Raw genomic sequence first — 26,856 nt, forward strand, 5'->3', positions numbered from 1 at the left:
CGCGGCGTCGTTTGAAGAGCACCCGAGTCCGGATGCCGCCAGCGGTAATTAGTTTTCTACCAGGAAAAACCCTGAGGGGGGCTACGGTACGCGGTGTTGGGACACCAGCGCCCGAGCCACCCTTGCTGGCTAGAAACGCCGCTGAGGTGCGAGATGGCCTCAATAAATCATGCAGGCCTGGCGTGTTTGACGAGGCCGTCACTGACCACGTGGAAATAGGAGGGGGAGAGGAAGATGTGGGAAGTGGGAAAACAGGGTGGTTTTCCAATAGATTCACTTATGAGAGTAAGCCCATCCCTTTGGGTTGTGGCTTAAGAAACTGTCAACTCTCATTGGAAATTGCGTCCGTGGGATGGGCTAACGACCCTACCGCCCTTTTTCTTTGTCTCTTTCCCCTATAACAACCGAGACGAGGTGCTTGTTCCTCAGTCTAGGCTGTAATCACTAAACCTGATAGAACAGTAAGACTCCGTACGATGCAACGCTAGTCTGGGCCGTAACCACTTAGTGGTAGAACAGTGAGACTCGGTTGGTCGTATGTAATGACAGTTGTCCTAGGCTCTAACTTAAGAAAAGTAGAAGAGTAAGGCGCTGTTTACTTGTGTGTTTTGTATCAGTGTTCTTTTGCTAACTCTGTATTTGACTGTGTAAATATTTCCGTTGCAATATATCTTCAAGTTTTGTTACCTCCAACCTGCCTCCTGCTTCATCAACGCCGATAAACACCTTGAAGAGACTTTGGTCGACTTCAAGGAGAAAAGAACACAACAATCAAAAAACTTAACTCACGGTAACGTGTCCCGCACGATGTTGCATCTCCATCCAGCTGTTTATGTGAACAAAAGCGATTTTCACCATATCGAACACGACGAGATCGTCGCTTTGTCTATATGCATGCCAGGAGGTATTATTTTTTCATTTATAAACGGGATATGTAAAAAAAATTTTATTTCGCGTTCGTAACATACAAGTCAGTAAAAAAGAACTGACTTGCAATGAGATTATGACGGCGTTGTTGCTTCCGGGTATCAGAAGGATATACGGCGACCTACAATACGACAGCCGACAGACTAAGAGACGTGAACATGCCGACATTACGGAAGAATCGGCGTCGTTTCCTTCGGCAACTTTCTGGAAGATGAAGCTTGCAAGTCTCAAGAAACTCCCAGGCATGGGCAATAATCATCGGTTACCTAGCGGCCATGGTCGGCGCAATTCATCCCAGGACATCCCCTCCGTCCGCACTTCTTAACCGCAGTGATCAGATGAATCCGAATCTGTTCCACCCTCCACTCGAGAAGCATCGGTCGAGATGCAAGATCGACACGCGCCTTTATCACATCGCACTGCGACGAAATAAGAGCAAAATGCACCGCGTCCCTCGAGCACTTATCGCAGTTCAATCGCACTGGACGACCGCGGCTCGTGACGGCCATCCTGTGGGCAGCGCTTTCAAGACCGCTGCCATATCGGTTACGAGATAACGAAGCGCAGAGAGCTTTGGAATAACAACTGTGTATCTCTGGGCGCTGCCTTCTTGAGGGTTAGACAGAGAAGGAGATACGTGTGCGAAGCCCGTTATATGCGCAGGAGACAAGCGTAGAATTGCCCTTAAGCGAACTACACTCGGTCCTCTGCATTTTCCCCCGACAAGGTTTGGGCAAATATCGGTCACTGCGGGGAGCTGATATTGATTACAAGCGAAGCTTCACAGAAAGAAAAAAAAAGATATCCTAGTTTGTCTAAAAGTTATTGCAACCAGGTTATGGAAAAAAAAAAATGCCGCGGCATTTTTTTTTTTTTTCAGGCGAGAAAGATTCACGTGTCGGTCTTAAAGCGTTGAAATTCTTTTCTGTATTGAGGACTTCCGATGACTTCGAAATGCAGATACTGAAATTAAAGCCGAATTTTCTTGAGATGTCAACGTTTTCCTACCTTTAATTATTATAGTTGTCCCCATATTCTATGGTTTCCTTTCGCTCTTTCGCGTGCTGCACTGGGAAAACAGCAACTTGCTAGGCGGTACCCTTATAGACACATACAACTCCATTTCTAGTGCATTCGGAAAGCAGGTGGCATTAAAACTGCAATCCAGTTCATATCGGGCACGCTATCACACGCCTTCTTCGCCGAACTGCGATTGTAAGCGATATCGCGTCGAGGTGTCAAACGTTTAGCGTAACATAACGGTACACTCTACATAGCTTAAATAGTAGCAATAGCGGGCCGCAACGAACCGGGACGCGCAATCTCGAAAACGCTTGCGTGACGACGTTCCCTCATTGGCTGGCACTATGGCGCCCGCCACTCACGATAACAATCGGCACGATAACGATACGATCACCGCTGCGGTGGTCGCTTGCAGTCAGCCCTCGGATTTTTCTTTTGCTGCGAATGCCGGCCGCGAGTATACTCCACAGTGCGAGGCTAATTGGGACGAGCCCACGAAAACCCCAGAGGCACGCGCCGCACAATAAGTGGAACCGTTTCGCTAACGAAACGCTCGCACAGAGTTTCGCAAAGCTTGCGCTACATACGACGACTCTCCTAGCATCGTCGCTTCCACCGGCACGCGCGCTTTGCGCGACTCGAACGGCACACACACAGCACGGGAAGGAACGCTGCACTGCAAAGATAACGCACCCCCCACGGGTCGCCATGCCGATTGCGACACACGACTCCGGGAAACGAAGGAAGAAAAAAACAAAATCACAATAAAACGCGAGAAAGAGAGCCCGTCATTCGGCCGTACCTCCTCGCTGCACCAACCGTTGCTTGAGATGAAACATGGATCCCTGTGCCACCGCTGCTGCTGCCGCCGCTGCTACTGCGGTTTGACGGGCGTTGCGACGCGGCGTGCCTTCTCGTAAGGAACGGATGCGAGTCTCTGCGCGCGCGCGAGCGCGCCAAGGCTTCGGGCGTATACGTGCGCCTTATCAGCGCGCCCGCGAGCTAGCCTGCAAGCCCCCCGTATCGTGCCTTATCGACTGTCTGCAGATACATCGGCCCAGTGCAATAAACACCGTCGCGAACGACCCAGATTAGGCGCCGGACGGCCGGAGCACGCACCGCTCGCCCACTATATATATATATATATCAGAATTCACGCGAACGCGCGCTCCATGCACCAGTGTTTCTGTTTCGAAACACATCTGAGCGCAGTGCACACAATGGTGTAGCGAACGCTTTGAAGAGTCGCCGGTCATTGCAATTCAAGATAGGTAACTCACGTTGACTGAGCAGATAACAATTACAATATTGAATGTGAGACGATTTTTTATATATATAAATAAAAACATAATCCCGGTGGTGCCGGGATTGTGATACCGGGAACAAGTGGGTTTGCGACGACATAAAAATTCAAACCTAGTACGTACATCCCGCATACGAGTCGCAGGCTCTACGATTCCACCACCACCACTACAACTGCGGTGAAAAACGCTCGCATCAAAACGCGGCCGTCGCGCCCTGGTATCGAACTCACCACGTCCAGCTCAGAAGCGCAGCGCCATAGCCAGCTGAGCCACTACGGCGGGGAATTCTGACGCATCGGCTGGATTTCTCCAAGAGCCACGTGGTCATGTATCGGAGCGAGAACTACAGTGTGACGTAACAAGCTGACTGGCAAAGTTACATTAATTAACTTGGTAATTATAAACCTTGACGCTAATCTCAATGACGGAACTGAAGATGAGCGGTAATGAACGTACATACGTTTAAAAGGGGGGAGGGGAGTCACAGCTCCGCCTGAAAGGCTACCAATCGATTGCGATAGCAAATTTGTAGGCAGCTATAAGTAAGGATAGTTCTATAGGGCGTATAAATTTCTAAACATTCACCGGCTGACTAAATTAACTAGCATGGCGTCACGCGCGTACAAGTCAACATGAACGCGTCTCACTCGATGATCGCGCGCACACGCTGTCAAAACGCTCGAGTGAGGGAGCGCGGCAGCAGCAGCGAGCGCATTGACCTTCGTGCTGCGAACTAAGCGGCGAGAACAACGCGCACACGAAGCTATCAGTAGTCGGCGCACTCTGTTCCCATTACAGATCGCCTTCGAGATGGGGCTCACGCGGCCGCGCCATACATAGCCGCCGCCAAAATAGAACGCCCCGCCCCCTCCCTCCCATCCCTCCGGTGCCTTGCGCACGGCGGAAGATGGTGCGCTTGCTACCCGCTTTCCTTCCTTGCACGCGCAAGATTGAGTCACCATCATCGGCTCCCACTCGCACGCTTTCAATCGTACATACAGCATACGGCGCGCGGCGAAGATGTTATCGCCCTTGGACTTTATATACGAAACATCAAAAAAAAAGTTATGGGGTTTTACGTGCCAAAACCACTTTCTGATTATGAGGCACGCCGTAGTGGAGGACTCCGGAAATTTCGACCACCATGGGGTTCTTTAACGTGCACCTAAATCTAAGTACACGGGTGTTTTCGCATTTCGCCCCCATCGAAATGCAGCCGCCATGGCCGGGATTCGATCCCGCGACCTCGTGCTCAGCAGCCCAACACCATAGCCTACGAAACATCACGGCGACGCCAACGAAGGTGCGTGTCCATATATTTGCTATCGCAATAAAATCACATGCTTAACGCTATTTTCTAAAGATGCGCCCCCGAAATCCGTGGATAACTACGCTGTTCCACCAGTTGACGACTTATCACAACAGTGTTTTACCACAGTATTGGTAAGGGCTAACTGGAACATCAGTGCATACCACCGCAGAAATTGAAAACATATTCCTCGACACCGACGCTAAACACATGATTTCTGAAAATTCGATATTACTTTATCACAGCTCTGCTTGAATTTCACAATTTGGACATGTGCGTTAAAAGGAATTGCGAATTAGTAAATTTAATAATTACACAACATTTCAGTGTGACTTGTGCAAGTAATATCAAGCGCTTCGAGTAATTAAGCAGACACGAAAGAATTGCCCTAGCTCCTAATACAGGAGATCTTTAATAAGTCTCTTTTGATGACTTTCAATGAGAACAAGTATACAGAGTGTTTCACGTAACCTGAACCAAATTTTTTTTTTAAGTGGCTAGACGCAGCTGAATGAAACCAACGACATGGGTTGCCGTCATGTGGCGCTCCTTAGAGTATCTTTCTTGTATTGCGTTTAATAAGTTCAATAACTACGATGAATTGTGCAAAATTTCTAATGTTCACTTTAGGGCCAAGTGCGTTTCGATGCGTTGTAGAAATGATTCAGAAACGACCAATCCAATTTTATGGGTTGCATATTGCAATCACTCAGTTCAGCCCTTGGGTGCCTTCGGGCAGCCACTATTGAGGGTATGAGCCATTGTTCATTGCTGCGCGTCTCATATATGGGTCTATTCTCTTAAGTTTGCTATGTTTGTTATTAAGTTGCTTCTATTTTTATGCGTTGCATGTTGCAATCACTCAGTTCAGCCCTTGGGCGCGGCCGGGCAGCCACCATTGACCTTTAGCGCAACCACGTGACGTGACGTCGCGACAGCCGGAGGAAAAGCTGGGCCCCAACTCGCGCAATATGCAACGCATTCTTGGCTTAACCAAGCTAAGCCTGGTCATTTTTTGTTTTTTTTTGTAGCCGCGTAGATGCTACGGGGTGATTTTTTTCGGCGTTTAAAGCCCACGAAATATGAAACCACGTGACTGCGATCATGCGCTATCGTATTGCAGCGCTCTCAACCGCGTTTCGTGCGAAAGAACCGTGCGCGCGGACCGTGGCGAAGTCGGCGGCTCCGGATCTGGGCATCAGCTTCACAGTGCGTCAGCATCTTTGGCGGTGGCTCACGGAAAGGAGGCGCCGTCGTCCCTGATAAGCGACAGACTATAGACGCACGGTAGAGAGCGCTGTAATATGATAGCGCACGCGCGCAGTCACGTGGTTTCATTTCATATTTCGCGGGCTTTCTTAAACGCCGAAAAAAATTTCCACGCAGCATGTACGTTGCCACAAAACAATATGGATCGATAATTTCGGAACTCCCTCTACAACTCAACGAAAGGCAGTTGGCCCTAATGTGAATATTAAAAATTTTGCAGAATAAATCTTAGTTAAGTGTAATGTTAAAAAAATACTCTTAAGCAGCGCCACGTGGCGGCAAACCACACGCCGTTCGTTTCATCCAGCTGCGGATACCACTTTTTTTTTATATAATTGGTTCAAGTTACGTGAAACATCCTGTATGATGGGTGTCACCATGTTTGACGACGTGAAGCATATGATGCCACTTTGAGCAAATGCCGTGCTCTGCACAAACCCAAAACATTTACAACCAGCACACGGGGCGTGGCGAGGACGCTATACTCTTTTAGAGCCCTAGATCCTTTCGGGCTCTCTTATGAAACCTTTTTTTTACGCCACTTTTTACGACACGCGATGCTACACCAATAACAAGCATAACAAGCATAAGGAAGGGTTGCAGTACACGACAACTTGAAATTTCAGTAACCTCTCATGTGCTCGGACTTTTATTTCTCGACACTCCTTTTATTCCCATTACCCCTCCCTCATGCAGTACTGGTGAGGTGACCTCCTAAGCGAGAGACAGTTACGGTACTACACTTATCTCTTCTTTTCTCATTCCAAAATCACTTACTACTACTACGCGTCAAACGGCCCAACTACGAAGAGCATAGGGACAAAAGGTACGGCGCTAAGCCGACGATGACTAAGTGACACAGAGATGGCCGTACACAAACGACACATTCGTCTATGTCGTTTATGTCTCACTTCGTCCTCGGCTGTTTAACGCCGTACACTTTTGTCGTCAAGTCATGAACCAACTAGCTCAGCAACAATTTTTTTTAAAGCGAACAGATACATTGAAATACGCAACGTCACACTGACTAAAGGGTACCGAGGATTAGGCGCGAATTTCGAAAAGAAAGGGCAACTGTGGTCCTGCTTTCCTGCACTGTCAATCAACGCTTTCATGGCTATGGTGTCAGGCTGCTGAGCACGAGGTCGCGGGATCGAATCCCGGCCACGGCGGCCGCATTTCGATGGGGGCGAAATGCGAAAACAACCGTGTACTTAGATTTAGGTGCACGTTAAAGAACCCCAGGTGGTCGAAATTTTCGGAGTCCTCCACTACGGCGTGCCTCATAATCAGAAAGTGGTTTTGGCGCGTAAACCCCATAATTAAAAAAAAATCTACGCTTTCACGTTAAACGAATAATAAATAGTGATGAACTAACACTCGAGCGCTGCTGAAGCGTGCTACATTGGGCAAGTTGGTGCAACATGGCTTGTGACCGTAAACACTGCAGAAAACGAAGACAGATTGGTGGTGTGTGTTGTGTTTTGCTCTGTTGTGTCGTACTTGCCTTTAAAATGCTAGCCTTTTATTACTGCTATTTAACGTACCTTCAAAGGTACTATGCATGAGGATTCAAATGCGAACAACGAAGCCCGTGGACTTTTTTTTTTTTTTCGCGGCCCAGCGCTAAGGAAAAGCCGCGGAGATGTATTGGCGACCGACTGCGATGAGCCACAAGCGGCGTCTCTGACACACCGGAGATGGCCGGTCGCAGATATCCTTGGCGCATCTTGCTCTTCGCAGTGCAGCGCATGAACTACTCTCTCCGATGTTCGCATTCGAATCATTGTACATTGTACGTTAAAAGAAGTCGTCGTACATCAAGCTGAACTACATTGTTGAACTGCATTGTTAACTTTTTTTTTTACTAACGATTATTTGTGTACGCTAAGGGGGTTGAGACCATGTGATACATTCATTATATCATGTTCGTTTTTCCTTCAGTAACCTTCGGTTGAAAGCGCCGTGTGGCGTCCCTTCCTACAACTTATACTGATCTTGTGCACTGCTGTTGAAGCCTTTAATGTTGCGCATTCCAACGTGCCCGATTCCCCCTCTTTCTGTACAACACGGCACTCCTGATATGCCAAGCATAGGCTTTACTGAGGGAGAAGTGTTTGCATGGTAAAAAGAAAGAAAAAGAAAAAAAAAACAGAAGAAAGGTTAAATACTTGGCGCACCCATTTAAACGTATTCTTCTAATCAGTTCGCTGTTAAATCACATTTTGTGAAAGCATCTGACAAAAGAACAGTTACTTGGTGGTTATTAGACAGATGATCGACACTTTAACACACAAATATGTTCTGCGAAAGGACAACGCATGTTTGCGAAAGGATTCGTAAGTCCACGCGCCACAATGTGATCGCCGCAGGGTTTTCAGAAGGAGAATTGAACTTACTCCCTTAATTCCGACCTAATCCGCTGAACACATTCTTGGTTCGCCAAACGACAGTTTCACGTTAATTACTAACTAATGCGTCCTGGTTTACCGTTTCCCCAAGTGTCCTATCATGCTCACGCTCGCAGCCCAATCGGTGATCAGACGTTATCGCCCTCTAAATTATCTAGGCTGATTCGAACTGGGCAACAGTCGAAGCAGAATCTAAATGTCATCCAAAACTCGTAGAGTTGCTACCGAAGCAAGTAAATCACCCCTACCACTTGAGACGGCTGTTCTACAGCACGAGTCACCCTGATAGGTCCGACGAAGTTGCACATAGCTTTCAATGATAATTGAGAATGCAAAAAAAGCCCGACTTGTGACCCATCTTGTGACATTTTTTTTATTGCCAAGGACGCGAACCTCTCCTATGAAATCATGTCAACAGAATAAAAACGATACATACCTCCACAGTCAGTGCGAATTTTTGCTTTTTACTTTATTACTTAACTGAACCTTTTTTTTGTTTGTTTACTGCTCTGTATTTGGCCATGCTTCAGAGAGAGAGTATATATATATCTTGTTTGTCGTCTAGGTTTGAGTAGCACTGTCAAACTAGCCCAATAAACTATTCAGATTACATAGTTGGCATCGACGTTATAGTACAGCGGGAAGAAAGTGAATGTGCACTCACGGTACTCGCCGACGATGCCCCTTTTGTCATTGGGAGCGGCATAAGCAGGGAAGCCAGCCATGACCCCGTGACCGGCATCCATGGCGTGGTTCCATACCATGGCCGAGTGCTGTGCCACATGGTGTTCCATTCCCTGGAGGAAGTGCGAGTAGGTGTTGCCCATCTGCTGACCCGTTCCACTCTGCGGTGTCCTCGGAGGACTCATCTGGGACTGGTGCAGCTGTTGGTGCTGCTGCTGCTGTTGCTGCTGTTGGTGCTGTTGGTGTTGCTGCTGCTGTTGCTGGTGCTGCTGCTGTTGCTGGTGCTGTTGCTGCTGTTGATGCTGCTGCTGCTGGTTATGGTGGTTTTGGAGGTGGGCCGAATGTTGGATCCGGCAGGAAGAGGCGCCCAACCCGTTGTTGACCTGCTTGGACGACGTAACGAAGTCGTCGTGATGGTGCAACGGCTGCGGCGAAGCCGTCCACATGGTATTGTTCGACGGCGACAGCAAGACGGGGCTAGGGGACGAGTTGGAGTCGGGGGGCGAGTACTGCTGGTAGCCTTTCGACTGCATGCTGTACGGGCTGCTGGGCGGGTAGCCCAGGGGATCGGTGCTGGCCGGGGTCAGGTGAGAATAGGTGGCGTTCTGTTCTTCAAGAAGGGCGCCGTCGCGCGAACCGTTCCCCGAAGAACTGGGCATCGTGGAGGTCACCGGAAGCGAGTAGTACGGCGACGGCGACACCTGCATGGTCGCGCTGGAAGCGGGCGGCTGGTACCGGAGCACGGTCGTCGCCGAACCGTCCACGATGTGCAAGTTTGCCAGGGACGTGGCTGGCGGGTAGTAGCCACCATCGTCGAAGCTGCCGCCGTACTTGCCCGGGTAGAACACGGGCGGCGACGGTTGAGCCACGCTCCGTGGAGCCGCCATGCCCGGGCTGTGCTGCTGCTGGTCGGGCTCGATGACTTCGCGCTTGATGTTGGGCGCCTGGGGCGACGAACCGCCGCTGCCGCTTCCCGCGTCCGGAGAAGTGCCCAAGACTGGGGAGTACTCGCCTTGCCGCTGCTGCTGCTGCGGCGGCTGCGGCGGGGATCCCGAGGCATAGTCATTCTGCGCGTGGGTAGGGGTGCCTTGCTGGTTGGAACTGACGGGAGACCCGCCCGCGGCTTCCTCGTCGAGGCGCTCTTCCTTTATCCATGACTGCATTATCACTGGGGAAGTCTCCCGCTGCTGTTGATTGCCGGTCTTGTCAGCCATGCCTTCGGAGTCTTGCGGAGAGGAAGACACTAGCTTGCGCATCTACAGGCCGGCCTGGTTATGGATCGGTTCCTCGAACGCTGGGCTCTGCATGTACAAGTGCGGGGGGTGGGGGATAAGAAACGGGAACGGAGCTGTGGCGATTCTAGTTAGGCCCGTCTTTGGCCCGCACCCTTAAAAATACCAGAACAGAGTTAGGATGACAGCGAGCGGGAGGTTCTTTGCGGAGATAGCCGCAGTTAATGTCGTTTAGGAAGGCCGAAGCGTTTCGGAGCCTGCTGCGAAGAGATAAGCCAGTAGCTCTTATCAACCGAAGGGGTTAAAGCAGCCTCACCCGTTTCCTCCATTCCTGGATGGGCAAGGTCAGAACATCTCTGACTCCAATGTCTGCCTCCATTTTTCAGGAAAACCGACGCATAATTTCGTTCGAGCATCGCTTGCAAATACAATGCTCGATTGGAAGTTGTGTTTTTACAGAAACGGTAAACCCAGAAATCGACAACGTTAGAGCGCTTTTTGCACACTAAAAAGTTTTTTTTTCCTCGCCTGAAGCAGCGCTTCAGTAGGCGCGCACTTCTAGCCGTACAACATCATCACCACCGTTTCGGCCATGCGCCAGTTTGGTAAGCTCTAGCTAAGCTCTATCGGGTACGTGCGCGGCAACCGTACTATAGCGGTAACGGTATAGAGCACTATGCAGTCAACTTAAAACACTCCTAATAAGTCTGTTTGCAGCCGCTGTAACTTCACGTCCCGCTACATCCAATACGCGCAAACTGCGCAGGGTAATTATTCCAGCAGCGTTCTCACCATTATTGTCTACCGAGCTTGCACTACACGTACAGGCTGAAGTACTCTTGCCATACCCTTACTTGCCCTTTGCTCTTCCAACTATTAGCAATACCTCGTTCACGCTCAAAATAAATAGAAATGAGCTAGAGAATGCAGAGGCAATCCCTAGAGCATTGAGTCGGCTACACCATACTGGGTCGGGAGACATGATAATACGAAAATGAGGAGCAAGCGATACGATAGACACGTGCACGCAAGTGCAAGCTCTGCGCAACTCGCAAATTAGTAGTTACGTTAACGAGGCTTCCCGCCATCCCGACACTAAATTTCTACTTCCACAGGTCGGGAACGCGCCCACGTTAATGTTCTTTTTTTTTTCGGTCCCAGGCAAGGTGAAACCAATTTGTAAGGTCAGCTATCCACTAGAGGACAAGACACACTCCTGCAAAAGAACGACACAGAACACGCCTGGTGATCCGCAGGGGAGCAGTTGTTTACCAGACACCTCTTTCCTATATGGCAAGCGGTATATTATTTTATTCCAAATACCCTCAAACGCAAGTGCATTGTAGATGGGAGTGGTCACAAAAGAACCGTAGGTTATACAAAGTTATACAAAGGAAACGGTAATACAAAAACTATTAAGGGCGAATCTAAGAAGTAGCAACAAAACAAAAAACAAACAGCGTGATACAAACAAAAAGACACATGAGCCGTTGCCTAAATGAGATTACTGAACCGTTGTAATCATATAAGTAAAGGACGCGATGGGTGTCTAGAATTGCGAGCACGTGAGAGTTCGAACATTTTTTTTTCCTCTTTCTTTTCTTTTTTCAAAAGACATGGCCTGATCGACACACAAAGCACTTCGTCCCTTTTTTTTTTCAGAGAGAACTATAATTTATGTATGCGTACAGTGTGCGCTTTGATAGTGTGTACGCGTCAAAAAAAGAAAAAGTAGGACAAACGGCATATTCCTGCTCATTGCATTTGTTCTAGGTATACGGCATCGTCAATGTATGTATAGGTATTCTCGCGGTTTCAAATAAACCATTTTGTTCAAGGTTGGCGCTCGTGTTGTGTACTCCTCCTTCGTCCTCATCTTTTCCAGCGTTTCCTATCTGCTACTGTCAAGAAAAATTGCAATGCTGTGAATGACGGTTGTCGTTAACTTCGTGGTTGATTGAGGGAAGCCTTTTCTAAAGCCACGCTATAGTAGTGAGAGAAAATACTTCCATCAGTAAGTTCTTAATCGCTTTGGCTAAAATAAGTTATAGTAGCTTGAAGCTTCTCGTAGCTGCCTAGAACCAAAGCCAGCCAACATGCGGGTTGGTGCCAACGTTCCTGCCGCTCTACACATCTTTCATTTGCCACGATCCCAGCCCCCCGCGACCCAGTACCAGAGTCCTTCAGTACTTTTTCAGAGCCTAGAAACTTGGGGGAGGTCGATGTATCCTTCTACTGAAATGCATTCTGCCACACCCGTCATCGCTACGGCTTCGTTTTAAACTGCAGTCTATTCCCAAGAACTGTCCAACGCAAGATGTTGCACGTTCTATGATTTAGACGTTCTGCCTGAAATTCAGCCAAATTGATCAATTCATGGGTCCCTTCAAGTCAGGAGAGCGAGCAGGCATGTTTATTCGGTGACTCTTACGTTGCGTCGAATCAAATATGCAACCGAATCGATCGAACCAATCAACTCAACCACAAATGCTGCGACGAACATGCTTTAACCTGCGCGCTAGTAAAGCAATGTCCACAAAAATGAACGCCACAAGTTCTCATTAGAACTAGCTCGAAATTCATGCTGCATATGGGTACTTGCGACTATGGCAAAAATATTTGCGAGGGGCAGAGACACGTCGCAAGGCCAAGCGCGCAACGCGAAGCTGAACCACCACTTTTGCACCGAAATATATCCAGTATAAAGGCAACGAGCTATGGAGGAACAACGCAAGAAAATGTTTCCCCCAGACAGTCCTCAAGAATACGCAATCAAGTATATGATACCCGTCGACAACAGAAAGCCCAAGACGATTATATTTTTTTCCAGCGCACTGGGGCCGCGTACAAGCTGGCCTAATGCAGACAGCAGCGTGCCAACAAAACTACGATAAAACTACATTTCCCGAGCTCGACCGAGGTGCGCGCCATCGACACCCACGGGAGAAGCGATAAATATCGGACGCTAAAAATACGGGTAACCGCGTAACTCGGCGGCACGCATTCTTTATCGGGCCGTCCCGGCCGATACCGACGGCCGAGAGAGGACCGCCCGCTCGCCGAGGTTGATAGGGGCGCAGCCGTTAAGAGGCCGAACCCGTCGAGCCCCTTATATCGGCCCCGCGTCGCCGAAGGGTTCGCACGCTGCCGGCAAAGGCAGTGGGCGGGCGGAACTGTCGTTGATAACCCACGGGAAGAGACAAGATAGGCGACGCTAATCAAAAAGCCGGGTTACCTTGCATATAAGGCTTCGGGCCACGCTGGTCCCCCCGCGAGAGCGGTTCCGGCGCCGGCACAGTGCAGCGGGAGCCGACGGATGTGTGCGTGCTCGGGTCGACAGCGCGAAGTCGTCGTCGGGTTCCGGGAGTGCCACCACCACCACGGCTCGACGTTGCCGTTCGTTCGTTTCGGCAGCAGCAGCAGCCGCGGAAAAGCGAGGCTGGCGGACGTGTATAGCGGACGTCTCCGAGCCGGCGAGGAAGCGTTTTTAACAAGCTAGCAACCACGGCCACTGGGAGGAACTGCTGGAGGCTGGGAAAAGCGCGGGGCGGTGGCTTGGTGTGTGTGTGCGTGCGCGCGCGTGTCTGTGTGTGTGGGTGTGTGCACGATGCACCGAAGGAGCGGGCATGCGCAGCGCGCGGATTTTTTTTTTTTCAGCGGGACCTCTGTGTCTGCATCGTCGGCGAGACGCTGAACCGCGTGTCAGCGCCCGGCTGGCCTTGTCGCCACCGGTGGCTCGGCTCGTGCAAAGAGAAGCGACGGCTGTGATTGGCCGCGTCGCGATGTTTCGGGGACCGATCTTGAGTCAGCAGTAGCGTTGTGCGGCTTCGGTGACAGCCGTGCCTTCGATGGAGAAGCGCGAGCCGCTTGTGTCGCAAGACGCGCGCCACGCTTCAATTTCTTTACTTGTACTTTTTTTTCTTGCAAACTAAGATGCTTTGCGCGGTAACTTCAGGCAGACGGAAAACTCTAGAGACGAAAATTACTGAAGGTTTCTTTTTCTAATTTTTCAGACGCCCGAGAATGGCGGACGTGACTGAAGAAGCTTTGTGGTGCTCGTGCGATTTCGAAAAGAGAAAAGGCTACGTCATGAATTACTGCTTGCTGCGGAACGAAGCTGCACTTGCGCAGATGGCGAATTCATGTACAGCTGTAGCAGTATAAGACTTAAGGCGAACAACGAAGACGCACCCAGGGCGGTTTAACTTTACCACGTGTTGTAAGAAGCGAACAGCGAATGTCTTGGAGGAAGACGCATTCAGTTAACATATTCAAGGCACTCCCCACAAGAAACCACCAGCGTCCACCAGATAAGCAAAAAAGCATTCGTGGAGTGTTCGAGTTAAGTATGACGGCGACTAGTGTTAAAAATGTTTGAAGCCATGGCAGCGAATTCGTGCGACTCGTTGTGCCCCCGCAGCCGATGACTACTTAGCTATATGGCGTTCTATACTGACGGTCACGAAGTAAGCGGTTCGATTTCAGCCCGCTGTCACCTGGTTCTAGTACAAAAGGAGAATAGAAAAGTTGCCCCTTGGGCGAGATTTCGGTGAGCATGGCGGTGTGTTGTTCCGCCGTCCGCCATTGCATTTCTCATAGTCGAGATGTGTTTCTTAGAACATTAAAGCCGTGACGTGCACAACGCTTCCCACTTCGCAGACCTAGCCGTCAGCACTGTACCGCCTGTTAAATAAGGCAGCGTGGCGAAATTGCAATTTATTTTAATTGCCCGCATTTGAACGCTATCGCAGGCACTGCGGAATTTATACCGTAGAGATGCGAGCATAACGCACGAGACGTCTACGAAAGTATTTTTTTTTCTTTCAACCACGTGCGGCGGTGAGATGCGGATGAATATGAGCGAAGAGATTCCATCCACAACAACGGGAGACATTCATTGGATTTCCAGTCGAGTTTCTTAACGCGAGTGCTGCATGACTGAACGACTGTGAACATGGAAAGAAAGCTTCCCCTGTGTATCAAAGCCGGAAGCGATGGATGGTAGCGATGAGTCGCTGCATCTCGAACACCAAAAGCCAACGGGTTAATTTATAGCCAACTAGCAGTGTTTGCTTCGTTCCTGCCTCGCCGTCATTCGAGCGGGAACGTATGTCGCTCCAGGGGTCAAGCGAGCACGGTTTCGAGCCCAAGGCCCGGCGTACGCACGCTGTTTTCCGCCTCTCTCCCTGTACGCGCTCAGCTCTGCGGCGTCAGTCCGGTGACTTATGTTTCTCGAAGAGTGTCAAATTTGCTGACTCCTAGGGCCCCGCAGCCCCTCTCCGGAGGGAGGGCAAGCAGGGTCGAACGCTGCTATCAGCAGCGTCGCCGTTGAATGCAGAAGCAGCAGCAGTAGCTCTGCAAGCTCGCGGCACGGTTTTCGGAGCTCCCGCGAGCGACCGCGTTGGCAGCTTTCAGCGCAAATCTTGCAGGTCCTGTTCGCGTTGCTGACGCCGTCCCAGAAACGGAATTCCAGGCTACCGCAGCGAACAGCTGATAGCGAGCCCATCGGCAGCGCGAGCGCGTACACTAAAACGACGCGGGTGCGTGGGTTGCGCGTAAAACCATAGCCTCCGAGATCTATCGGTGTGCGCACCGCGCTCATGATCCTGCAGGTTCTGGTTTAGGACTTGTTCATTCGCTGACCACAAACGGGGAAGGAAGGTGGAGGAGCGGGAACTACGCTGGAGTACATAGCACAAGCAGCATTTCTACTGGACAGAAATACGCGACTGTACTCACTTGATCGCACATTATAATAAGTATTCGAGTGCCATCACAGCTTCGCCGTAGAGACGCCACGCTTTTATTTCTACATTGGTTGGGCGTTGCCTTTACCAAATCCTATGCATTCCGCCTAGGGATGACCGACACCGCAACCAGTGACCACTGCGGCCACGAAGAATCAATTGACCATATTTTGTGCACCTGCCCGCAGTACATACAGTCCACAGAGGGAATGCCTTCGCCACGAACTTGACCAGCTGGACGACCAACCGCTATCAGAAAAAAGAATTTTACACCATCGAAAGGACCTACCCGTCACAGAAGAAGGCCGTGCAAGCACTATTGCGTTTTTTGCGATCTACGGGCCTGTGTGAACGACTTTAACTGGAACGCCTCTTGTGTGTGTGTGAGCCTCCGTGCGTGCGTGTTTTTTAACGTTTTCCTCTCTGTCCTCTTGATAACCCCTATCTCCCATCCCCAGTGTAGGGTAGCAAACCGGAGACCGATATATCTGTATGAGCTCCCTGCCTTTCCTCTTTATCTCTTTCTCTCTCTCTCTATCTCTAACTAATGGACAGTCTTTGTGTTTATAAATAAGTTCGCGAGGTAACGCACGGAGCACAGAGCGCAAGCGAGCGTCCAAACTTCGATCCACCAGCGACCAGTGATCAGGGTGTGACCACCTTCCCAGTACTGACCAAACATGATGCTGCTGAGGCGCAAAACGGGAAGCAAAGACGCCCACCCATGTGGCTGTTGGGATCTGGTTCTGAGGTTCGCGATTCGGACACACATAATATAAGGTCGGCTTGCCTAAGCCGCCGGAGTGCATGAAACATATAGCTGGCCTGCGCTATACCGGGGCGTTGCGCTGAGCTGAGAGGACCCATACCGTGGTCCGTCTCTATCGTCGAGAATAGCTTGTTGGTAAGGAAATGAAATTGGGAAGTTTGAAGGAACCGATTGCTTTAGTTTACATATTTACAACTCGCATGCGTCTGTGGATATGGGAGTACACTCCATGTTGGAGCACTTCACGTGTCTGATCTCACTACATGCCTCGGGACACTACAATGCCCCAAAGGATCCGAGTTTTAAGTCATCGTTTTCCCTAGATCACTAGACGAGGTAATTAAGATTACTCTGTCACAGCCAATCGAAAGGTTCGAAGTGTTCGCGGCACTTCGCCCAACTAACTCGCTGGACTTCACCTTTGATGTTGCGCAATCGACCCCGCGTATGACCAAACCATGAGGGAACCTGAAGTCGACACAATTCCCACGGAAGTCATTGACGTTGGCCCCTTGTATCAATTAGCATGCTCTCCGTGACTGTCACCTCGTAGCAAGTTGAGAAGTCATTACCGCTTCCACAAAATGCGGTGGCTGCAGCCACCTAGAAGGGAGTTTTTTGTTTGCCCGCTAATTCGCGATGGATGGACGGATGAATGCTATAGGTGGCCCCTTTGAAACGGGGCGATAGGTTGCGCCACCAAGCTCTCGTTATTATTTTGCCTAATGTCCTACCTATTCTTTAAAAAAACACACGCAGAATTCCCAGCATCAAACTTTCAGAACCACTATTGGGAACGTTGTTTTTCTACGCCTCCATTGTTTGTGGTCTCCCTGCACGTCACTGCCACCAAACCTGCAATCGTCTTTTCCTATCGGAACTCCGATTAATTGCTCGCCGCCTAGCGGCTGCCTCGAGAAACAGCCGATCCAGATTCAGAGTTGAAGCGAAGGACGGTCTTCTGTCACGGCACGCGCTGAATGCCTCGGACAGTTCGCAGATTGTCCTCAAGCCGCTGCACACAAGCCCGAAAAAGAAAAATGGCGGATGTCGAAATACTTTTGTTGTGTACCCTTATGCTGGTCATCACGGTGGAAAGAGAGTACCGCATGTATGATTGCATCGTTTCCAGAAAGAAGCAGACGGCGCGAATCCTAGGCCGACTTGGATAATAATATTGCGCATTGGGAAGAGGTGACTGATACCATGCTGGTTTGTCAAAACACTTCACTCGGGACGACTTCCTTATTCCCGGCAGTGTACCACTGCTCTTTTTGTACATATTTAGTTACGCTGCTGGTATTTCAAATTCCGGAGTGTACTTGGTTTAGGCAGGTGCCTAATTAAATTAGTGGTATACGCTTATAAGCTTCATTTGACCTTGTTAGTTTTGTATTTTGCCCCGGCGTTAGTGTTATCAATGCCTTAAGTAGCAGGAATATTCTCGCTAATGTACTTTTGTTCGTACCAGTAGCAGGGACAACAACTAGCTCGGAAAGTCTGAAGTTCATCATGAAATATGTTATGCAGCGAAGCGACATATCATTTTGATAGCATGCTTTAGTTTAGCGGTGTAAGCAGAATACGATGTCTTCTCATTCGACGCTGCGAGTTCTCAACTTGTTGGCCCACAAGAAATTCAGAAGCAACTGCAAACAGCACTCGTCCCAGATTTGGAGCATTAGGGGCCTCGATAGTGCCTCTATAAGTTTGCATTCTGACACTGTGCAAACAGCCAGATTCCATTACAACTGGTTCGATTTGTTTCCAAGTCATGCGTTTGCACTAATGCAAGCGACATAGCTAAAAAAAAACCTCGCTTATAGTTCGGAAGTCTGATGGAAACGCAATTTCCCTTCAAATCGTCGTGCATTTCGTGAAGTGCCGCATATAGTCCACATTAGTCCAGTGCCACTTCCTGCTCGTTCAGAACCGGCCTCTTCCGCACCTGCACGGGCTGTGCACTATCTGTCCCGACGAGTGCAGAGAATGCTACGAACCCGTCCCGCACGAAGCATGCGCTGCGTGAAGCGAACGGCGACGCGCAGATGCCGCCAAGTTGAAATGCGTGCATGGTGAAGCGAAGAGCAAAGTGTGGCAGTCCGCCAACTATAGCGCACGAAGTGCGTACGAAAGAAATAAACCTATAGGTTGCCACAGAGCACACATCCTGTAGACAACCTCATTTGGATATGGGGAACGGCGTACTGAAGAGGGGCCTTATTTTGCTCACGCGAAGTTCCTTAGCGCACCATATACACCAGACGATTTTCACGCTGCGACCCTATATCGACCTTTGCGTCGAGCGGAAGGACCCGCGACCTGGTCCTCGGCGGCCATGTATAGCCACTGCGCCACAGCGGCGATGGAAACGTTGGTACCCAAGGTCTGACAGTGCAGAACCGTCGATCGCCTCGAAGCCCTTGGCAACGGACAGTGGAGCGCGACGCAATACGCGGCACACAGCTATAGCCGCAAGACTGCGCGGCGGTCACGTGGCGCATGCATTCCGCCGGATGCCTTGCGAGCGCTCGTCTGTTCCTGCTTCTCCGGCGCTCGCCGGATGCCAGCGGAACGGGAAATGTACGGGGAGGAACAAAAAAGAGCCACGAACGGTTGCCGGCCGCCGAGTCACACGCCGCCGGATTTTCCACGCGGCGATGCGCGCGACAACAGCGAGTCGCTGCATCGTCTGCTGTAGCGCGGCGCTATGTGCAGGCGTTTTAAACAATACCCGCTGAAGCGCACATACCCGGTTAACGAATGAAATCTATTCAGTATTGACGCATCGTTAAACTCCTGATGGATTACGCAGGGGGCGCGAGTGTGCTTCGTATTGCGAATGTTTTGGAAGAACGAAAAAAGAAAAAAGAAAGAATTGAAACAACAGGTTATATGGGAGGTTTGGAAGTTTGTCACTATGCTTGCAGTCACCTTTTCAATGTTTCTTAGGCCTATTGAAACCTGGTTCATGGAGACTCGCACACTTTTATAGAAGTATGCAGCAATCCGTTACCTCTCCTACAAAAGATGCCTGTGCGCAACATGATCTTTCGAGCTCATCAATAGAATCTCTTTATCTGAATTCTTTTCTCGTCTGCTCACGAATCATATCGTTTTTCATCAAAGTCGAATGTATGAGAACTTGGCTATTCAGACGGAAATGGGGCGGGAGCGGGGGGGGGGGGGGGGCAACGTCGCATTTCAGAAGCTTTTGAGTATAAGAATGAACAAGGAGATGAATGAAAACTGATAACACACACACGCGCGCGCGCGCACACACACACACGCACATACACATACACATACACACACAGGCACAAATAAATAACTATATGTGAACTCAGGCGAAATTATTGTGAAAGAAAAGGCATTCTTGAAGATACGGATACGTATACATAGTGCAACTGGTAACCATATATGTTGGTAACCATACAACTAAATATGTTGCCTGCCTTTATTTTTCATTCTTTTTTTTATTTGGGGCACGCAATCGGATTACATATAACGAGTACACTTATCTAAACGAACCTTACGCGCTACCACGAATCGTCCCCAGTTTGGTGCTAGGTTAAAGCCATCGCTTCGATGGGTGCCCCCATGTTGGTTGACTCCAAGCATTTGGGGCAGGTTTTGGGGCTCCCGCTAAATCAGTGAAATAGCGTGTGCCTGATGCAAAACCCAAACGCAGTTTGCGTCTCACGTATACGCAGTGGCTTCGAAGCTCATCTCTGTGGGGCCATAAAACGTACGTTTGGCACTCCTATTCTCAAAAGGATATCTGTGAACTTCACTGCGCCAACCTCAGGACAGCAGAGGTCATCGAACACCTCCTCGTACCAGCGACACGGCGTGTTCAATGCGCGCCTTGCCTCACCGCCAACCGGCTGCGGCGCGAATCGCGAGGCTCTGCGGCGCAGGATGCCGGCAGGCAGATACGGAGGTATCTGCTCCAAGGAGAAGCGTTTAAGATAGCCCGCACAAACACACCACTTATAGCTGACGCGGCATTGGCAACGGACGGAAAATGAGGGATTTCCCCGTGCAAGAAGCGTCTTCGATCCCCCGTCCTCCCCAGTCAACACATGGGGACAGATAAAGGAAAAGCCGATCCTAAATTTAGAAAAGCCGCCTCTTGTTTGCCCGCGCAAACGCAAACTCCGCACCCTCTGTCGCTGTTAGGAGGCGTTGCCGCGCTTCCTTTCCTGCAATATAGCCGTTCTTTCGCCAAACTCTCGCTATGTACTCTTGCGAGACGGAAGAGGCTACCGAAAACATCCCGTGCCGTTGTTCCAGTTACGACGTTTCGCGCCACTCTTCCGGACGCGGCAAGCCGGCTGAGATCAATTAGGACAGTTTTCGGAAGCAAAGGTCCGCGGACTGTGGTCTTGCGTGTCGCTGTCGAAAAACGAAGAGAGAGCGTCGGCAACAGTTCTGTCTAGATCTCCCCTTCTTTCTCTTTTCTCTTTCCGATTTTATTCACTCTCCCCAAAGGCAGGGCAGCTAACCGGACGTCCACCTGGTTAACATCCCCGCCTCTTATTGCTTTTCTTGTACAATGTGCTCAGGGAGGCCAAACTGAAGCCTAATGTTCCAGAGGACTATACCCTATAAGATGCACTGATTCAATGCTGCACTGCAGTGTCTGCATCGCACAAGGCTCCGTGCCTTTATTTGGTGTACTTTTCCATTCGTTTTGTTGCGATCAGCATTTTCGGGATATTTCACACACTTTCTGGTGTCTACCGTTTCTTTCTTTTATGTGTTGTTACCGTTTTACCGCCAACTTAGGCCATTGGTGTACCTATAGCCCACGGTACATATAGCCCACGCTGAAATGAAATGAGCATGGGGCTACTGCGCTGAGCGAACCCTGTTCGAAACCGACCATCGGACCAACTTAATTAGGTCCCTGGCTATAGTGTGAGTGCATGTATGTGCCCGCTCTTCAAAGGACCTCATTGTGTCACTGTGAACCTGTGCTAGGACTCAGCAGGTACCCATGTGTCGCTGGGTGTGTACTGCCCTTCACTGAAGCTACCGTGCATCTTCCTCCTCATCACCAACGTCTCTGTCTCTTTCTCTTTTGACTCCCGTCTTCCTTCCCCAAGCCGTGTTTCGTGGTGGCAATACAGTGTATCGCTACACTGTCTCAAAGTTAATCAATGACAATAATCGTAACATGCTACGTGCCAGAACACTTCTTTTTATTTATATATCCCCAGCTGCTAAAGTTTTCTTATAGCACGAAATTGAAGAAAACGAAACGAAAACCGGTGCATCTGTGCACATGTGATCGAAAAGATCAGCGCATACCTTTCTGCATGAATACCGCCCTGCTTGTCCTTTTCCGCAGCTTCCGTGCTCTGAAAACGTTTGCGGTCACAGTACCTTTCTGTGTACCTTGTGAGCTCCGCTGATCTGATAGGAAGCGTTGTCTTGCACTACGACGGAAATATACAGAGGATCCCTACATACAAAGAACCGCGGTCGAGCTTTCTCTGTATATAAAGACCGGTAAATCATACACGAGGTGGTCCTGCGACGACTGTGCCTAGTGTATAAAAAAGGGAATTCTACAAAAAGGGATAATTGTTCCAAGCCCAGATTGCTAGCAGTGACCAGACATCATAATTGTTGCGAAAAATCTTCAAGCTATAGCATCGCTTCAAAGTACCTGAAGATCTTCAAACGAACGGTAAAATGCTCCAATCTTTTGTTATTAAGATGCAGATTTCCTTTTTTTAGGTACGTTCTTTTTCATTTATTTTAATTTTTTTTAGGCGTACTGGTGTACTATAGCTTTTGTGGCCAACTTTTCAGACTACAGCAATAAGCAAGAAACAGAGACCACATGCTGCAAGAAAATTTTGTGACCCGGCTTTGAGGTATGATGCACGCACAACCTTCTTTAAAGCTGCCACTGCTTTCACAAGGTTTCCGCTCCGATATGCCCTCTCGTTTGTGCCGCCTCTGGATCGGAGTGGCATTTACCAAAGCTTATTCGTTCCGCATTGGAATGTATGACACACCTACGTGCGGCTTCTGCGAGATCGAAAAAACAACAATTGAGAGTGCAGCTGCTGTTCATTTGTTCCTGTTACAGCGTACAGCACCACCCTCACCGGTCACCGTTATATCGGTTGGACTCGAGGCCGTTTTCTTAAGCGAAAATCCTTGAACCATCGCGTGCGCGTAACAGGTACAGAAAGCAACAAGTGCGTTGCTACAGTTTACCAAGACTCGACAGGTTTCTGTGGCCGTACGCCAACTTGGTGTGTACTTTCAAGTATGCGCGAAACTGGTACATACACACACTCTCGCTTATTGTTTCTTTCTGCTGGATGTGCGCAAGTTTCATCTCCTTTCCTTTTCTTCTCTCTCTCTCGTCTCTCTCTGAGTCCATAAATTGTACTGTTTTAAGTTCCTACCAAGGAAACTGAGGCGATCGACTCTAAACTCGTACATATAGTGGTCGCTTCTTGGCGCAGCTCGCAAAGCAGTTTCTAAGCCCGGTCGTCCCCGCCCCACCAACAAGCCTGGACGTGGAGCGTCAGTTGCGTATGGGGATCGAGTAATAAACGTTATTTCATCCCTCCTCCTCACAGCGTTGCTTCATAAGGCTAAACCGCAGATGCCCGTTTTATGCCACATGGCCGCTTGCGGCGGTAACATCTACTCCAGCCGCAGAGCTAAGTCCAACATCAATCTCGCCCTTGTATTACACCCCTCACCCTTCCTTCGTTCCTGTATTTCTCATTCTCCCTTTTTAAGAGCCGCTTCGGGGACTGCGAAAAGAAGCACTCGGAAGATGCAGTCTCACGTGTCCGCGCGGGCAACGCGCTGACACCCGCCTGTCGCGAATCGAAGATGAATTCGGTGCCCGACAGGCATGGCCCATTACGTTATCTGGGGGGTTGCGATCCCTCTACGCAAGGGAACTGCCGCTGGTGCAGAGAGAAGCTGACCGCATCCCCGATAAGTCTCCCGCGCCCGGTCTATCCACCCGCGGGGCCAATCCATTATACGCGTATATATACACAAAACGCAGCCGCAACCCGCCTCGAGAATGACACTTTGCGCAGACTATTAACACGTGCCTCCGTGGGAGGAAGGGAGGAAACGCGAACCATCGTATATATCCACCAATGCACTGCATGCGAATTCTAAGGCGTGGCTCTTTTTGCCGATCGTTCTGCCTAACCACGCTGATCGTGCTTGATACGAAGTTGGATAGCCGCCATCATGGGAAGGTTGACATGCATCATCTTCTAACTCCATAGCAACCGATACATTGCGTTATATATAAGCTCTATTCGAAAGTGGTGACGCGAAAATAATTTGGTGTTTCCGGACCCCGTTTATAACTTGAAGTCAATGCGCGCAAAAGTGAGAAATCGTTTTCATATAGTCCGAAAGGCCGATTGTCCGAAAGCGAGCTAAGTCACGCATATATAGTTGCGCTAGCAGTAGTCTGGTTCATCCTGGCTGTAGCTGTATTGTCAGTATAAAGCGCGTCAGCAAAACAGCAACAGGTCATATACCGCCCAGGTTAACGAGAAATAAATTTGACACCTCTTTGGAAACTATGGTGGGCTCTTCCGGAAAGTTTTGCGTCCGTATTCACAAAAAGCTCTCACGATGCTACATTGCTCGTAAGAAGGAGGAGGGCTGGAATGAGAAAAGCAGAAGGCAGGGAGGTTAACCAGAATAACGTGCGGTTGGCTACCCTACACCGGGGAAGGGGAAAACAAAGAAGACAGGAAGAGAGAGGAGCGAAGGAAAGAAGGAATTGCGGCGAGTTCGCTGACGCGTGTGGTCTCATAGAAATTGCATTAATATTCACAGATGGCCGCACAAGCCCGTCGTCCTTACGATGCTCGTATAAGAAGAAATGCCAGCCAGTATAGTAATGGTGGACATACATACTAGCGAAGACTGCCGGCCAAGGGCAAAGAGTACTTCAAACGTAAAATTTGGGAATACGGGCCCAGGTGCGTCTCGTATATATACACTCATCGTGGTAGAACCCATAGACTTACGGAACATTAAGCTAGACGGCAACGACGACGGCCCAATAGTTTTATTGCAACTTTGCCTGGGAAACTAGAAGCGACCGAGATGTATATATCAGAATTATAAACGACTATAGGCTATATTGGTCAGCCAACTCACTCATGTGCACACTTGATCATACTTGGTCCACACTGACCTCACAGACGTGGGGTATATATACCCAGTGCGAATGAGTGACGAAGGGTATGTATACGGGAATGAGTGCAGGCGAGTTCGAGTGGACGTTGTAGCGTATACGAAGGGCAGTGACTTTACGGGTTAATGTGAGCATCGATGAAACTTGGCGACGGCGAGTTTGAGTGGGCGTGCACAGATATGAACGTGAGCCACTGTCGCCGAGTGCGGCGGGACGCGATTGTACGGCCGTGACTAAACACTGGTTATCGCGACTGAACACGTGCTTGCGTTGGGTGCCGGCACGTCCAATTGAAGCGAGTATGAATGCGAGTGAGTTTTGGCGAGTATATATGAACGAGAGAGGATGCCCATGAGTGTGAGTAGGCATCGAGCGTGAGTGAGTGCATAGGCCACAAAAAATATTGCCGAGTGAGTATCTTATTCTGGCCATCTATATGCCAAGATGACGAACGTTTACCTACGCCACCTGTATAGTGAACAAAGTTAAGACAGCGACATAAACGCTTCTACTTGAGAGTACGGAGAGAGGTCTCGCCAGTGTGAGTAACCTCCATGGCTGTTACAATTCGCCATAGCCGTCGGCGATGGGTATATATATATATATATATATATATATATATATATATATATATATATATATATATATATATATATATATATATATATATATATAGCGCCTCCAGAAGCACACTTCAGACAGCGAAAAGCCGCATCCGACGCCGATCTTGCATGTCCGCTTTCTGATCATGGTTCAAAACAGCTTCTATCTCTTCTCTCGCCCTCTGAGATAACGAAGAAAATGCAGTACCTTAACACTCCGCGGGATTGTCATGCACCATTCAAAGAGTTGAAGGAAGCTAAGTCAAAGTGGCAGTCGCATCTGTGGTCTACAGTGTAGCTGCTGAATATGTTGAACACGATCTCCGCGAACTTTCCTTAACAAGCATAATCCCTAAATCACAATATGATAGTCCGCTATACTGAACTGCCTGTCAAGCGCCCTGCATCTAAAGCAATGCCTAGTGGACGTACAAGACCGCGGATTAAGTAAACGGAGGCTAATATCGGCGTTTGCGAGTAAGGGATGAAAATGGACGTCGGCGTTTCTGCAGTTGCAGCTTTATCGAATGCGTCTGCAAACTAAGAGAAAAAAAGAACGCAGACCCCCGCAGACAACGATGGTGCGTATCAAGTCAGCCTCCCGTCGTTGAAATACGGAACCCGATTGACCACCAGGGTGCGCACTTCACGACTACTGCGTCACCTAACCCGAACGAAAATAAATTGAGCTGACAAATTCTCACTAGGAGGAGAAAACCTGCGCAGTACACACAAAGACCTGTGAAGCTGGCAAGACAAACGCATGTGCTAAGAAGTGACGTTTATTCAGAGGAAACAGATTACACCATCACCGCGTGTTGAATACATTTATGCGCTGATTTGTTCCTCAAAGTACCATAGATGAACCCGACCAGTAAACAATTCCAAGAAAGTGTATACGTGCATCTTTCTTTCTGCAGATTTCCTGCACGTCCCCAAGTCCTGGTGCACAACGGTTGACTTACCGCGTCTCGCCGATTTCTGACGCTGACCTCTTGCACGGAAGGGCCGCAGAAGAGACACGTGACGGATTGTCCTTTTCTTTCGATCGTTCGTGCAGCAGACAACGTTTCTTTCGTCTGGTCGTGGAGACCGCCTCCAACATTCGCGCCCCGGTCGAAAGTTCGCGCGTCGCTGTCACCCTCAAGTTCCTCAGAAGTCACGGCCGCCGTCGGCGAGGGACAGTCGACATCGCATTCTAAGACGACACGGTAAACTCTTTCCGAGGAGAGACGGGCCCCTCTCGAAACGGCCGCCCCCTGGCGCCGAGCGACCGCAACGCGAGGGGGTACATTACGCGAACGAACCGGGAGCGGGCGGTTTGGAAGGCAGGCCCTTTCGGCTCCGTTCGGGGGAGGTCCCTTCCC

At 49.6% G+C, this 26,856-nt stretch overlaps 1 protein-coding gene across 3 annotated transcripts in view; it reads right to left on the bottom strand.

The window, feature by feature from the left end:
- LOC135906846 (uncharacterized) overlaps positions 1–26,640 on the bottom strand; it is a 62,687-nt gene extending 36,047 nt beyond the window's left edge. The window contains exons 1-2 of one of the 3 annotated variants that reach the window (XM_065438447.2): positions 26,455–26,640; positions 8,908–10,228 (exon numbers count right to left, since the gene is read on the bottom strand). In XM_065438447.2, the coding sequence (XP_065294519.2) occupies positions 8,908–10,183 (1,276 nt within the window). In that variant the 5' untranslated portion in view covers positions 10,184–10,228; positions 26,455–26,640. Of the gene's footprint in view, positions 1–8,907; positions 10,229–13,394; positions 14,877–26,454 lie in introns of those variants that run through there. The other 2 variants (XM_065438446.2, XM_065438448.2) reach the window with 2 other exon arrangements.
- Between the last annotated feature and the right edge of the window lie 216 nt (positions 26,641–26,856).

Source organism: Dermacentor albipictus, chromosome 5 (genome assembly GCF_038994185.2).
Source record: "Dermacentor albipictus isolate Rhodes 1998 colony chromosome 5, USDA_Dalb.pri_finalv2, whole genome shotgun sequence".
NCBI lineage: Eukaryota > Metazoa > Arthropoda > Arachnida > Ixodida > Ixodidae > Dermacentor > Dermacentor albipictus.